A 14540-nucleotide genomic window follows, 5' to 3' on the forward strand; every position below is an offset into this window, starting at 1 on the left:
CACCCAGGCACCCCTTTATTGGGAATTCTCTATACGGAAGCTCTTCAGGCAGCTTGGACCACTGACAGGAAAGCCCTGTGTGAATACTTAGGCAATCTGGGTGTGGACAGACTTTTTGTTATTTAGGGCTGCATAAAAGAATTTACAGATCCCAAATGAATTATCTCATTTCCAACGGTCTACGGTACGCAATATAACGTTCTCTTTTCTGTATCAAGCAGTTGTCTGATTTTGGAAAGTGGAGCACAATAATACAAGCAAGTAAGGACACACAAAAACAAATGATATGCTAATGCATGTGTGTGTGTGTGTGTGTGTGTGTGTGTGTTGCTGGGGGTTGAATTCTTCTCTTACCCCATTAAGTGCTTGTTCCTGTTACTCAACTTATTGATTGTTTATTAGCAAAAGAGGAAAAGGCCAAGTCTCCACTTCATTTACATTCATAGCCTGTTCTTGAATCAAAAGAATAAAAATTTAAGACTCAGGCGGCACACACATGACTCTCCAGCAGCCTGCAGAAATACTGGAATAATTTTCCAGCAGTAGGTCTTCCCCCCACACTCTTTTCTTACAGAACAAAATCAGTCCTTGCAGCCTCTATGCAGAGAGAGAGGCACAAAAGGCTTCTCCAGGAAAGAAGGATGTTGGAGGGAGTGGAAGAACTTCAGGGCCAGAAGGACCAGACTTCTGCTCCCAGACCCAGGAAGAATGATAGCTTCCTTGCGGGCTACTTGTTTGCAGAGGGTTGTCCAACCGTACTTGGGCATTTTCTTTTCATCGTTAAGTCAAGGAGACTGCAAGTGGGGCTGTGATTTGCCTTTGGAACTTCATTTTCAAAGAGGTCCCCCATTTCAGGGCTGGACAAGACCTTTGAAGGTCATTAGTGCCGCCCTCCTGTTGCTTATATCCTTATAACATCCTTACGCAGTAGCCATTCAGCCTGGCCTTGAACACCTCTCCTGATGGAGAGCTCATCACCTCCCCGTTAAAGCCCTGTCTCTGGACATATCTGCTGTTGCTCGTTACAAGAGCTACTGTTTGGCGAATGGTTGGTAATGTGCCAGCATTGGGCTAAGCACCTTTAAATACACGATCTCCTTTAATCCTCATGAAAATTCTGTGAGGCATTGTCCTCAGATTATAGATGAAGAAACTGAGACTCAGAGAAGGGAAATAATTTGTCCAAGGTCACACAGGTAGTATGAACAGCGGTTGAAGTCCAGGTCCGTCTGACCCGAAGTTCATGATTTTAACCAACTAATCACACAGCTTCCCTGAAAGTGTCTTTGTCCTCATGCTGAGCTGCAGTCTCTCCCCACTGTTCTCTCCTTCCCCAGCGCTGTCCTATAAATCACCAATGAGGTGACTGTCACTTTGGTATTTGAATGGTACCTCGAGTCTTTTTCTACAAAGATCCTCAGTTTCTTCCTTCATTTTTCATTTGACATCGTGCTGAACTTCTTAAATCTTGCTTGTCATTGTCCTTTTTCTTTAAATTTTTTTTTTCTAAAAAATAATGCATGCACACGGAACAGAATTTAAACATTACAAAAGGATATACGTATGTATGTATGTGTGTGTATCTATATATTTAGATAATACAAATAGAAGTGCAATTGCCTTTTAAAATTGCCAAACTGCCTTCCTCAAGGCTGTACTGATTCAGACACCTAGTAATAAATGTATTAAGTGTCTATTACAATATACCTTTGTCAACCTAAGGAATAATCAACCTTTTTGATCTCTGATAATAGGTTTTTAAAAAAGATATCATAGCTTTAATCTCCTAGTAGACATTTTCTCTTTTTTAAAAATGGTTTTTTGGGGGCACCTGGGTGGCTCAGTGGGTTAAAGCCGCTGCCTTCAGCTCAGGTCATGATCTCAGGGTCCTGGGATCGAGTCCCGCATTGGGCTCTCTGCTCAGCAGGGAGCCTGCTTCCTCCCCCCACACCCTGCCTGCCTCTCTGCCTACTTGTGATCTCTTGTCTGTCAAATAAGTAATAAATAAAATCCTTAAAAAAATGGTTTTTGGGATGCCTGGGTGGCTTAGTTGTTAAGCATCTGTCTTTGGCTCAGGTCATGATCCCGGGGTCCTGGGACTGAGTCCCGCATCAGGATCCTTGCTCAGTGGGGAGCCTGCTTCTCCCTCTGCCTGCCTCTCCCCCTGCTTGTACTCCCTCTCTAGCTGACAAATAAGTAAAATCTTAAAAACATAAAATAAAAGTAAAAATGGTTTTTATGTTTCATGTCATGTTTAGAAAGGTCTTCTCTACTCTGAGATTACTAAATAATTTACTTAAGATTTTTTTCTGCTACTTTGGAAGGCTTTTTTTTTTTTTTTTTTTTTAGTGTTTAAATGTAGATCTCTCTTTTCCTAAGATGCAATGCTCAGACTGAATGTAATTCCCCAGTACAGAGCAGAGGACAAATTTTGCCTCTCTCATTCCAGATATGCTTATTCAGTCTAAGATCACTCCAGCCTTTTGGCACATAATGAACTTACTGTCAACTAAAACTAAAAGTTTTTCCACAGGTGCCTCAGTTAAGCTCCATGAAGGGAGAAGCAGAGGTGAGGGATTTGTTTCCTGAAAATACTCCAAAGAGCGATTGCTCCCAAGCCAAATTCAAGCAGAAAGCCCAGCCCAGATCACTTACTCTTGCACCGTCTTCCATCCTCAGCTAGAACAAATCCCTCTGAGCATTTGCAGATGTAGGAGTGGCCACGATTAACACAAATGTGTTCGCAGCCATGGTAGGTCGACTTGCAGATATCCTTCCCTGAGGGAAACACAGGGAGATGAGCAACTCCGTCTGTGCAGGAATGAGCCGGACTGAGTGGTCATGTCAGGACAGATCAAGGAATTAATCCATTTTTTTAAAAAACCCATCTCTGTTTAAACTTTCTTTTATAATATGCCCTTTTTTTTTTCATTCTAATACTCAGGACGGGGCATGGGAAAGGAGAAACTCCTCTCAGAAAGCCCCAGCCTCCACAAGCCGGAGTGGTGAGATGGATGATTGGGTATCCCGTATTTCTTATTAATTTCTAGAATTATTTGATGTTGTTTTGGGGTTTGATTTTCCCAAGCTACTGATTTTTTTCCCATTGATGTCCCAAACACTCCAGTTTCAATTAACAGACATTTCTCATGTGTGAGGTAATTTAAATGCCCCAGAGTAGTTACGGCCCTCCAATCTTAACAATATGCTGTGAGAAGACGAAAACAGGAATAATTATACCCAGTGTATACATGAAGAAACTCAAAACATGTCACGAGTCACCTGAGGCCATGCAGTAAGTTGATGGCAGAGCTGAGACACGCGTCTCCCGTGTGCTCCTCCCCCATCACATGAAAGCCTATGTCTCTCTTCTGTCATTAGCTCCCTCAAAGGAGAAGCTTCCTATAAAGTTGGGATTGGTAACTACAGATCCCTAGAAGTGGGGAGGGTGGTAATTGGTCTAGTAATTAAATTCCAGAGGTTGTGCCTGGTGTACAATAGCTCAATTTGCTGAGCAAAATATACATTGTGTGGATAAATAGCACCCATGTGTACACGTGCGTTCATAGAAATAAAATCATGAACATTCAGCTGGGGCAGACACAATGGGCAGAACCGTAGGCATGACCTCCACTGAGGGAATGCTATAGTGTGATGGTAAAACAGGGCTGTGCAGGCAGATCTGCAGCGTTAGGCCAGGGTCCCGCCAGCATCCCAGAACTCAGTTGTTCAAACAGAACATCTCACTAAAGGTAGGAGCCCCTCGTCCTGGTGGAGGAATGAGGACAGTGAGCTCCACTCAAGCCAGCTTTGTTGACATGTGGGATGTCCCAAGTTATGTCAAAGGAGTCTCTGAGGTAATGCCCCAAAATCAACCTGAAAAGCAAATGAACTGATTCTGCCTTAACTAAAAAAGAGCCATCCTGTCCACTAGAGCAGAGTGTCAACAAAAGCAAGTACAATTTCAACACCAACACTCCCCGCCCAATGCCTAAATAGGGACTAATAGCTCAGAATCCCCCAGTGGGGAAAAATCCTTGCCCTGTGCTCTTCTAACGCCCACTTCACCAAGCTCATGTGTCCCATCTGTCTCTTTTTTTGGGTGCTGTGATGGTTAATTTTATATATCACCTTGCCTAGGCTATGGTGCCCACCTCTTTGGTCAAACACCAATCTAGATGCTGCTGTGAAGGTATTTTTTAGATGAGTTAACATTTCAGTCATTAGACTTTGAGTGAAGGAGAGCACACTCCATAGAGCTGGCCTCATCCAACACTTGGAGGCCTTCAGAGCAGAAGACTGAATCCCCCACCACCACCCCAAGGAAGAAGGGATCCTGCTTCCAGACTGCCTTTGGATGAGAACTGCCACATCAGCTCTTCCTGGGTCTCCAGATTGTTGGCCTGCCCTACAGATTTTCTCTCTGTCCATCTGCCTCTATCTCCATGTCTATCTCTGTATATAGACATGCGTGCGCACGCATGCACACACACACACACACACCCTATAGGTTCTGTTTCTCCAGGAAACCTAATGCACCTTCTAAGTAAACTCTCAGAATTCGCTCAGACAGACCTACAGAGGCAAACAATAGCGAAAATGGATAAATAAAACCCACAGAAAAATCCCTTAGTCCCTCTTCCACCCTCTACCCTTACTTATAAGGTCTTCCAAGAAGAAAAAGCACTGTAATTATCCTTTGATCCTCATAGTAATTGCTGGCAGAGATTCTAATTCTGTCCAATGACTAGCCAGGCTCTGTGGGAGGCTCTGGACATCCATACAATTGTTGTATGTATGCAACATACATACAAGGGCAAGGGCAAGGGCAACTTGTTGTGCAAGGGCCAGCAACTGGGAGAAAACGGAGAGACGCAAAGAGCCCGACAACTCGTGACTTTGACTGAGAAAGTCCTGAAGAACTAAGGGTCTCCTGCATGGGTCACTAGCAAACACTATCAGAGCACCCAAGGCAGGAACTTGTAACAATAGGTGGAAGATTTTAAATACGGAATGAAGTTATCTAAGTGTCTGAGTCCCGCAGATGGAAGAAGTCATCTCTACCAAGAGGCCACTTACTTCGGCAGCGCTTCCCATCCTCGGCAAGCCGGAATCCTTCCCGGCACTTGCAGAAGTACGACTCATTACTGTTCACACAAATGTGCTCACAGCCATGGTCTACTGCTTGGCAGACATCTTTCCCTGAGGACAGCAGAGCAAGTCAAATCAATTTCACCAACATAAATTTTCCCCCGGGCTTCTCCTTGGAGGATTCACCCATCTCAGCTGCCAGACCCCACACCCATGGGAGCTCAGTGATCCACAGGAGGAAAGTAAAATTGAGGATGAAGTTCAGTGGGTCTAATTTAGGTTAACTCTTCCAACTTCCTCACTATTATCGCCCCCATCCCTCACCAGCACCACTTCAATATCCCATTCAATGCAATCGATCATTGGCTTTCTGCAGAGGTGGTTTCTGAAAGCAACAGGAAACACTGTGGGTCTGATACGGTAACTTTGAAGATTCAACCTCAATTTAGACTGGCATTGAAATCTAATTTTGGCTTTGTCCCTGACCTATAGCTTTGGAGAATCACTTAACCACTGGGACCCATACCTTTCCTGTCTGTGAACTATGAGAGTCATAATTCCAATTACCTATCTTTTCTTGAAACGTGTCAGCACAAGTTGCTCTTTGCAAGTACTTTGAGAAGCTTGAGGAAAAGACGACTGATAGGGATGAAAATCATTTGCTCAGGGTTACGCACTCCCCTTTGATGAAACAGAGATGCATCTTGGCCCCATCTAAGAGGCCTTGCTTTCTGACACAAAAGCAGGGACTCATCATAAGGTGGGTCTCTACGAGAGATTTGTGCTCCCGGCAACAACAACGATAATATTATTAAAGAAAAATAGAGGGTCAGAGAGGTGAAACAACTTGTCCAGCTAATAAAGGGCAGGGCTAGAAGCTGCTAGAATCTTGTTTCCTGCCACAGGGCATAAATGAGCAGCTTCAGTTGTACCTCTAGCCATGGCTTTTCTCATCTGTCCATTTGTTTGTTTTCTTTTAATAGGCTTCATTTTTTAGAAAAGTTTAAGATTTACAGAAAAAAAGGAGAAGATAGCACAGCGTTCCTATAAACCCCAGACCCAATTAGTAACTTACATTAATGTGATACATTTGTTACAATTAGTGGAACCATACTGATCCATTAAAACCAACTAAAGTCCATGGCTTTTTTTTTTTTACATTTCCTTAGATTTTAACCTGATGTCATTTTTCTAATTCCACCCAGGACCCCACATTATATTTAATAGTCATGGGGCAGTGGCTTTCAAGGGGAACTGATTTCAGCAGAGATCAGGATGGTGGAATTCATGCAAAGGTCAGACACAGTCATGTGAGACAACCCCAGTAAAAACGTACTTCTGCAGGTTTTCCCATCTTCACGGAGTATATACCCTTCAAAGCACTGGCACACAAAAGAGTCTTCATTGCTTACACACGAATGTTCACAGCCGTGGTCACCCAAGGCACAGGAGTCCAATTCTGGGAATCCAATTGGAATGAGAGAAACAGAAGGAAATGGTTCATACATTACTGACTTATTCAATCTTTTTTTAGTAACTTATTCCATCTTAAAAGATATTTGAGACACCTTAAATTAAAACACTGTCTTATCCCACGATGCACATTTCAAAACAGAAAATATGTCTAGGGGCAAAAAATTCTTCATATATAAAGAGTACACAAAATAAAATCATTTCTATAAAAAAATGCACAAAACACATGAAAGATGATTTATAGAAGGAGAGATATAACATGGTCTATAAATATTAGAAAATAAGTGCCTCTTTGTTGGCTATCGTATAACCATGATACCAACTTATCAAATATCTACTATGTACGCAGGTACATGGCACACTTAGGTAATCCGTTCTTCATCTGCTCGTGCTGTCATCAACTATTTCATGCGTTCCTACTCTGAGTCTGGTACTCTTCTAGGTTCTGGGGATTAAACAATGAATAAGACACCATTCCACTTCTGTGAAGCTTACATTTGGCAGCAGGTGTGGGAGGGAAGAAGGGGAAAGACAAACAATAAAACTTATATGTCAGACGGGGAAATGGCTGTGGAGAAAAGCAGGAGAAGGGTGAGAGAATATGCCCGGGCCGGGGAGGGCTTATATTTCCCATTCTGCAGGCAGATACAGTGCCCCTGAGCAGAGCCCTGAGGAGACGAGTAAGTGTGTGGTATTTGGATGGAATAGCACCCTCAGCAAGGAACAGCATTTGCAAACTGCAGAGGTGGGAGCATATGTGGCACATTTCAAGAAAAGCAAAGAGATAGGTGGGACCCACACAACCGAACCTGGCAGGGGACGAGGCTGGTAAGGCCAGCAAGGGTCAGACGCTATGGGCTTCACGGGCAGCAGTGGGATCTGAGTGAAGAAGGGTCCCTGGAGGGTTTTGAGCAGTGAGGTCACATGAACTGGCTTTGTCATAAAAGGCGTACTCAGTGTAGGAGAGGTAGAGCATGGAGAGCTGGGAGAAACCTCTTCCAGGAAGCCCGGTGGCCCCGATCAGGATGGTGACAAGTGTCAGACTGTTGGCTGTATATTGAAGGTAGAGCCTACAAGCTTTGCTGATGGGTTGATTCGCAGAGGCCATCTTCATATGGATAAGAGAGAAGAGGCACGGGTGCCCGAGGTTGCAGAACAGAGCAAAAAGAAGGGCTTTGCCTCCACAGTGCTGGGGTGGCTTCTGTTTGTGACTCTGTGAAAACCAAGCTGATATTTTAAAAGCCTGATACTGAGGCCATGGGGGAAGTGACTTCTTATAAGAACAATACACAATTTTGAGTCAACGCCATCATTTCAGATGGAGGAGAATTTGACAATGGATACACATTGAAGTTATGAAAGCGAGGCTCCAAAGTACATAATCACTTGTACAATCAGGCACAGACCATACACTTATTTCTAAGGCATTTTTGCAGTATTTCTTTTTGGAGGGGAGTCCTGAGAACTGCCCTGTGGATCAGTCAAGGCAACTGTTCTTATTCTCACTCACTGGGAGACTCAGGCTGGGGAAGGCTAATGGCTCGCCAAGATCAATTGCTAATAAGTGACAGCATCAGACTCAACATGTAATCTTCTGATAATAAATCCCATGTTTTCCCCCAACTACATTGCATTGCCATATGGTAAAGTAAGCCTTCAAACATGAAGGGAATTTTGCCCATCTTCTTTTGGGCAGATGTCCTGCCAAAATCTTTGAACAATGGGAAAATATTATGTTAACTAAAATTATAACTGCAGAAGAGAGTCAAAGCAGAGCTGGCCTGTCGTGTTTGCTCTGAACAGACTGACTTCTCCGGGCACAATCTAGACTCATTATTAATGCAGAACATTCTCCAGTGGCTTCGGGTCGTTCCTCACATAGTGTTGAGTGGAAATACAACTGAGTGATCCACAATACAGACCCCTGGCTGGCTGTGGAGGTGAGTATTTTTTTCCCCACCATGAATTTATATTAAGAATACTCCATTTTCCAACATAATAAAACAGCTGTAACTCTTTCAGGCCAGCCTTATCAAGCCATAATCCAGACAGATACCCTCCCCCCGCCCCCAACCCAGCACACCCTTTCTTTCTGGAGCTTCCCCCATGCCCTGTCCTGGCTCTGTCTCAGACCGTCATGGAGAAGAGTGGCTGAGTCTTGCCACACAGACCCTGAGCCATGGTGGTCTGCACCTGCACTGGCCAGATGCATCAGGAGCCTGCCGAGCCCAAAGCCACTGTCCACGTCACCCTTGGCTACGTACGATCACAGCAGCTCCCAGCCCAGAGTTTCTGAGTTCTCCTGAGAGCTCGTTCACATTAGCAGCTGTTTGAAATTTTATTGAGTGCGTGCTTTTTTTTTTTTTAAGATTTTTATATTTATTTATTTGAGAGAGAGAGAGAGAGAGAGAGAGAGAGAGCAGGCATAAGCAGGGGGAGGGGCAGAGGGAGAGAAAGAGAAGCAGGCTACCTACTCAGAGGGGAGCCCGACATGGAGCTTGATCCCAGGACCCCAGGATCATGACCTGACCCAAAGGCAGCTGCTTAACCGACTGGGCCACCCAGAGTGCCCCAATTGGGTGCATGCTTTGAAAGCACAGGTGGAGTTTGGGTTTTTAATCTTTTCCCTCCTCGTCCCCTTAGAGCATCTAATAGGTTGGCTGTAGAGCAGTGGTGAGCTCTCCACCTCATGTGAACATTAGAATCACCGGCAGAGATATTTTTAAAGGCAGAACAGGCAAATGGTTCAAAATTCAAACACATTAAAGGGGATATGTGGCATCATCTACCAAAGTTACACAATGGACCTTTGACCCCGGAACCTCACTTCAGGAATTCTCTCCTACAGGTACCTGGCACCACAGGAAGGGATATACTTCAAGCTATTCGTGGCAGCATTGTTTGTAATAATGACAAGTGGGAAACAACCCAAGTGTCCGGCAACAAGGAATTAAGCAGCTGTAAAAATAATGAGAATGTTCTCTCTGTAAAGATCTGAAATCTTCAAAAAGTATCATTGAAGGAAGAAAAAAAAAGGCAGAAGATGGGGTATATAGAGTACAACATTTTTTGTGTGGGTAAGAAAAGGAGGAAATAAAAACATACACTTATATCTGCTTTTACTCACATAAAGAAACATGAAGGATAAATAATAAACTAATGAAAATGGTATATTAATTATCTGTTGCTGTGTAACAAGTTACCCCAAAACCTAGTAGCTTAAAACAACATTCATTATCTCACACAGTTTCTAGGGGTCTGGAATCCAGGAGAGGCTCAGCTGGGGAGTTCTCTCTCGGGATCTCTCATGAGTCTGGGGTCACACTGTCAGCGGGGACTGTGGTGATCTCAAGGCTCTACTGGAGCTAAAGGATGTGCTTCTGAGCTCACTCACATCTTTTTTTTTTTTTTAAAGATTTTATTTATTTATTTATTTATTTATTTATTTAACAGAGAGATCACAAGTAGGCAGAGAGGCAGGCAGAGAGAGGGGGAAGCAGGCTTCCCGCTGAGCAGAGAGTCCGATGCGGGGCTCGATCCCAGGACCCTGAGATCATGACCTGAGCCGAAGGCAGAAGCTTAACCCACTAAGCCACCCAGGCGCCCTTCACTCACATCTTTATTGGCCGACATCACTCAGTTCCTCACTGGAAGGAGGCTTCAGTTCCTCAGCATGTGGGCTTTTCCACAGGGTAGCTTATAACATGGCTTCCCTGAGAGCCAATGATCCAAGAAATGATTGAGAGGGCTCCAGATGGCAGCCACAGTGTCTCTTATAACTTAATTTGAGAAGTGACAAGCCATGGTTCTTTCCATATGCTATCGGTCACACAGACCAACAGTGAAGGAGGGGACCATACAAGTGTTTGACTACCGGGAGATGAGGATCACTGGTGGCCATCTTGGAGGCTGGCTACCACCACTTACTGATAGGAAGGGAGGTAGGGAATAGGATAGGAGGGCAAGAGAGGGAGCAAAGCTTCTTTTTTTTTTTAAGATTTTATTTATTTATTTCTTAGAGTGAGCACAGGCAGACAGAGTGGCAGGCAGAGGCAGGGGGAGAAGCAGGCTCCCCGCTGAGCAAGAAGCCTGATGCGGAACTCGATCCCAGGACGCTGGGATCATGACCTGAGCCAAAGGCAGCCGCTTAACCAACTGAACCACCTAGGCATCCCAGGAGCAAAGCTTCTTAATGTACATTTTTTCATATTGTTTTGAGTCTTAAACAATGTAACCCCCTTACTTATTTCTCTTTTTTTTTTTTTTTTTTTTTTTTTTTTTTAAGAGAGATAGAGAGCATGTGCACATGGTGCAGGGGGGCAGGAGGTGGGGCAAGGAAGAGGCCATCTTGTGACCCTAAGATCATGACCTGAGCTCAAATGAAGAGTCAGATGCTTAACTGACTGAGCCACTCTGGAGCCCCAACCCCTTACCTACTTCAAAAATAGGCCAAAATTTAAATAAAAGTTCTTATGGGGAGCAAAGGATTTACACTGAAAAGTTTGCCTCTCTCTCACCTTTGATCCTCTACATCATCACTTTTAAAGCCTGCACCATCATTTAACCAGTGTTTTATTCAGGTGGGCATTTAGGCGGTGCCTAGTCTCCTACTATTATAAACATTATTGTAATGGATATTGTAGAGTATATAGTTTCACCTACAACATGAAGACCTATCTGAAAGATAAATATCTGGAAGCAAAAATGCCCAGTTAAAAGGTATGAACATTTAAAAGCTGATAAACATTTCCAAGTTGTCCTCTAACGAGGTTATACCAGTGTAAGATAGTCCTGGCTTCTGGAGGTCTAGGGTGCTTCCTGGGCATCTGGCTGTCTTAAAAGCCCCACAGATGATTCCAATAAACTACCTGGGGAGGGATGCTGGTGTTGGACCCAGACCTTATGCCAGAGACCTTCTCAAGCATCTAGATTACTCTGCGCCTGCACCACCAAGAACCAGACACCACTGTCTTTCTCTTGAGCCACTGCATCTACTGACTGGTTTCCACACAATCTTTACCCCCTCCAATTCATTCCCTCCCCTTGTCCTAAGTCCTCTTTTCAAAATGCACATCTTCTCATATCACTTCCACCCTCTGCCTGAGATCCTCAGAGTCTCTGGAAAAGACAGAATCCCTGAAGCGTCCTCTGGGCCACCCTCCCCCAGCTGTGAGCACCATTGTTCAATGCGTACCTCAGTACCAAGCCGGGGGCCCAGCCACCACCATGGTCGGCACAGCCACTTCTCTGCCTCTCCTTCCTCAGTCTCCCTGCCCTCCCCCCATCTCTTGAGGTCTTCCTGGACCTCCCCACACGGGGCCTCAAAGCAGCAGGCATCTGCCCCTCTGATACCACTGCTGTCATTGAACAGGGAGTCACCTGCTGGTTTGGGTCTTCACCTGTGCTCTCCCTGGGCTGTGCTCGCATGGGCTCTGATCAAGAGACCACACGCTCACTCAGCCTGCCCTTTCCTCCTGCATCTCCCATTGCCCAGTGCAATGCCTGGTACACAACAGGCCCTGTAAACACCTGGTGAGTAAAAAGAAACATTTCCTCAGGTTCCCACTCTGAAAGTTAAGGGTAACCAGACCCTCCACCCAGGGGTTTTGTGCAGATTTTTTTTTTTAAGATTTTATTTATTCACCTGAGAGAGACAGAGAGAGAGCATGAATAGGAGAGGGGCGGAGGGAGAGGGAGAAGCAGACTCCCACTGAGCAGGGAGCCCAGTGCAGGGCTCCATCCCAGGACTCAGAACACAACCTGAGCCAAAGGCAGATGCCTAACCATCTGAGCCACCCAGGCACCCTTTATTTTTCTTATTTTATTAAAGGTTTTATTTGGGGGGGAGTGCACCTGGGTGGCTCAGTCAGTTAAACATCTGACTTGGCCTCAGCTAAGGTCTTGATCTCAGAGTCATGAACTCAAGCCCTGCATTGGGTGTGGAGCATACTTTTAAAAAAAAATTATTTTTAAGTAATCTCTATACCCAACATGAGACTTCAACTCATCCCCCCAAGATCAAGAGTCACATGTTTTACTGACTGAGCCAGCCTGGTGCCCCTAAGATTTTATTTTATCATTTTATTAAACATTTTTTAAAGATTTTATTTATTTATTTGACAGACAGAGATCACAAGTAGGCAGTGAGGCAGGCAAAGAGAGGAGGAAGCAGACTCCTCACTGAGCAGAGAGCCCGATGTGGGGCTCGATCCCAGGACTCTGGGACCATGACCTGAGCCGAAGGCGGAGGCTGTAACCCACTGAGCCACCCAGGCGTGCCTAAACATTTTATTTTTAAGTAATCTCTATACCCAACGTGGGGCTTGAACTCATGACCCCCCAAGATTAAGAGTTGCATGGGCAAGGGCACCTGGGTGGCTCAGTTGGTTGAGCACCTGACTTTGGCTCGGGTCATGATCTCAGGGTCCTGGGATCAAGCCCCCTGTCAGGCTCCCTGCTCAGCAGGGAGTCTGCTTGTCCCTCTGCCCCCACTACTCCCAGCTCATGCTTGCTCTCTTTCTCTCTCTCAAATAAGTAAATAAAATCTCACCAAAAAAAGAGAGAGTTGCACATGCAGATGTTTTTTGTTTTTTTTAAAGATTTTATTTATTTATTTGACAGAGAGAGAGAGAGACAGTGAGAGAGGGAATACAAGCAGGGGGAGCAGGAGAGGGAGAAGCAGGCTTCCCACCAAGCAGGGAGCCTAATGCGGGGCTCGATCCCAGGACCCTGGGACCATGACCTTAATGACTGAGCCCCTCAGGCGCCCTATGCAGATGTTTTAAATGAGAGCCCTGTGGAGGCTGGATGCTGGGGGGTCCTCACTCTCTCCCCCACACCAGCCTTGCAGAGTGCACACTTCACATCTGCTCAGCAAAATGTCCAGTTTCTATCAATCCCATCGAGGATGCTCTGGGTCACTCATAAGTTAAAGAACCACATGCGGTAAGTTAGAAAACGCCCAAAGTGTACTGCAGTCAACTTCCTGACCACAGGTTCTAGCTGCTTCCTCTTCAACCAAGAGGGAAACCAACTTGGAGTCAGCTTCTTCCCAGAGGCAGACGGTCCCCTATGGGAAAGTACTTCAGTGTTTCCAGAACAGGCAGAGGGAGCCACCATTCCTGAGTCATCATCATGGGGCGCCTTCAGCCCAGGGAGAACCGTCAGTACCCCAGCAAGGAGTTCATCCATTCAGCAAGTGTTTCTGGAGCACTGTGCTGAGCACAGGCCTTGTCTTGGGGCTGGAAGGGCCCGGGAGATTAACTGGTCCAACCCTTTATTTTAGAGCTGAGGAAACGGATGGCCAGAGAGGAGAAGTGACTTTCCCAAGGTCTCTGAGTCTGCCAAGGTGAACTGTGTCAGCTGTGCTGGGGACAAAGGTGGGATTAGACCACAAATCTACCACCTTCGTGTTTTCTGGTCCAACAGCACATCCTAGCTCGGCAGAGTCTCCTCAGGCTGGGAGATTGTCAGAGGACAGAATCAAATCATTTCCTCAAAGGAGGCTGGGCCTCCAAACAGTATCATGTAACTCTAGAGGCTGTAGGTGGTCTGTCCCCCTGCTCCTCAGGTCCTGTTCTCCCCCGCTGCCCTCGAGCACTCGGTACTCAACACTCAGCACACTCTCTCTCTGGGCTTCTGCATGCTGTTTCCTGTGCCTGGGAAGCTCTTCCTCTTCTGTCTTAGGCTGTTCTGGCTCCTATATCAAAATACCATAGACTGGGTGGCTGGTAAACAGCAGAAATTTATAGCCTCCGGTGCTGGAGGCTGGCATCTGAGATCAGGGTGCCAGCATGGTTGGGTGAGGACCCTCTTCCAGGCTGGAGACCTCTCCCTGTACCCTCACATGGTGGAAGGGACTGGGGGGGGTTCTGTGGGATCCCATTTATTAGGCCACTAATCCCACTCAGGAGAGCCCCATGCTCATGACCTGATCACCCCCAAAGCCCCACCTTCTGATATCATCGCCTGTGGGA

The 14540-nt window shown here is 45.6% G+C and overlaps 1 protein-coding gene across 2 annotated transcripts in view; it reads right to left on the minus strand.

Annotated features, from left to right (window-relative positions):
- MATN2 (matrilin 2) overlaps positions 1-14540 on the minus strand; it is a 130767-nt gene that overhangs the window by 8442 nt on the left and 107785 nt on the right. For both annotated transcript variants that reach the window (XM_047725846.1, XM_047725845.1), the window contains exons 11-13: positions 6428-6550; positions 5080-5202; positions 2656-2778 (exon numbers count right to left, since the gene is read on the minus strand). In XM_047725846.1, the coding sequence (XP_047581802.1) occupies positions 2656-2778; positions 5080-5202; positions 6428-6550 (369 nt within the window). The remainder of the gene's footprint in view (positions 1-2655; positions 2779-5079; positions 5203-6427; positions 6551-14540) is intronic.

The sequence above is a fragment of the Lutra lutra genome, chromosome 4 (genome assembly GCF_902655055.1).
Source record: "Lutra lutra chromosome 4, mLutLut1.2, whole genome shotgun sequence".
NCBI lineage: Eukaryota > Metazoa > Chordata > Mammalia > Carnivora > Mustelidae > Lutra > Lutra lutra.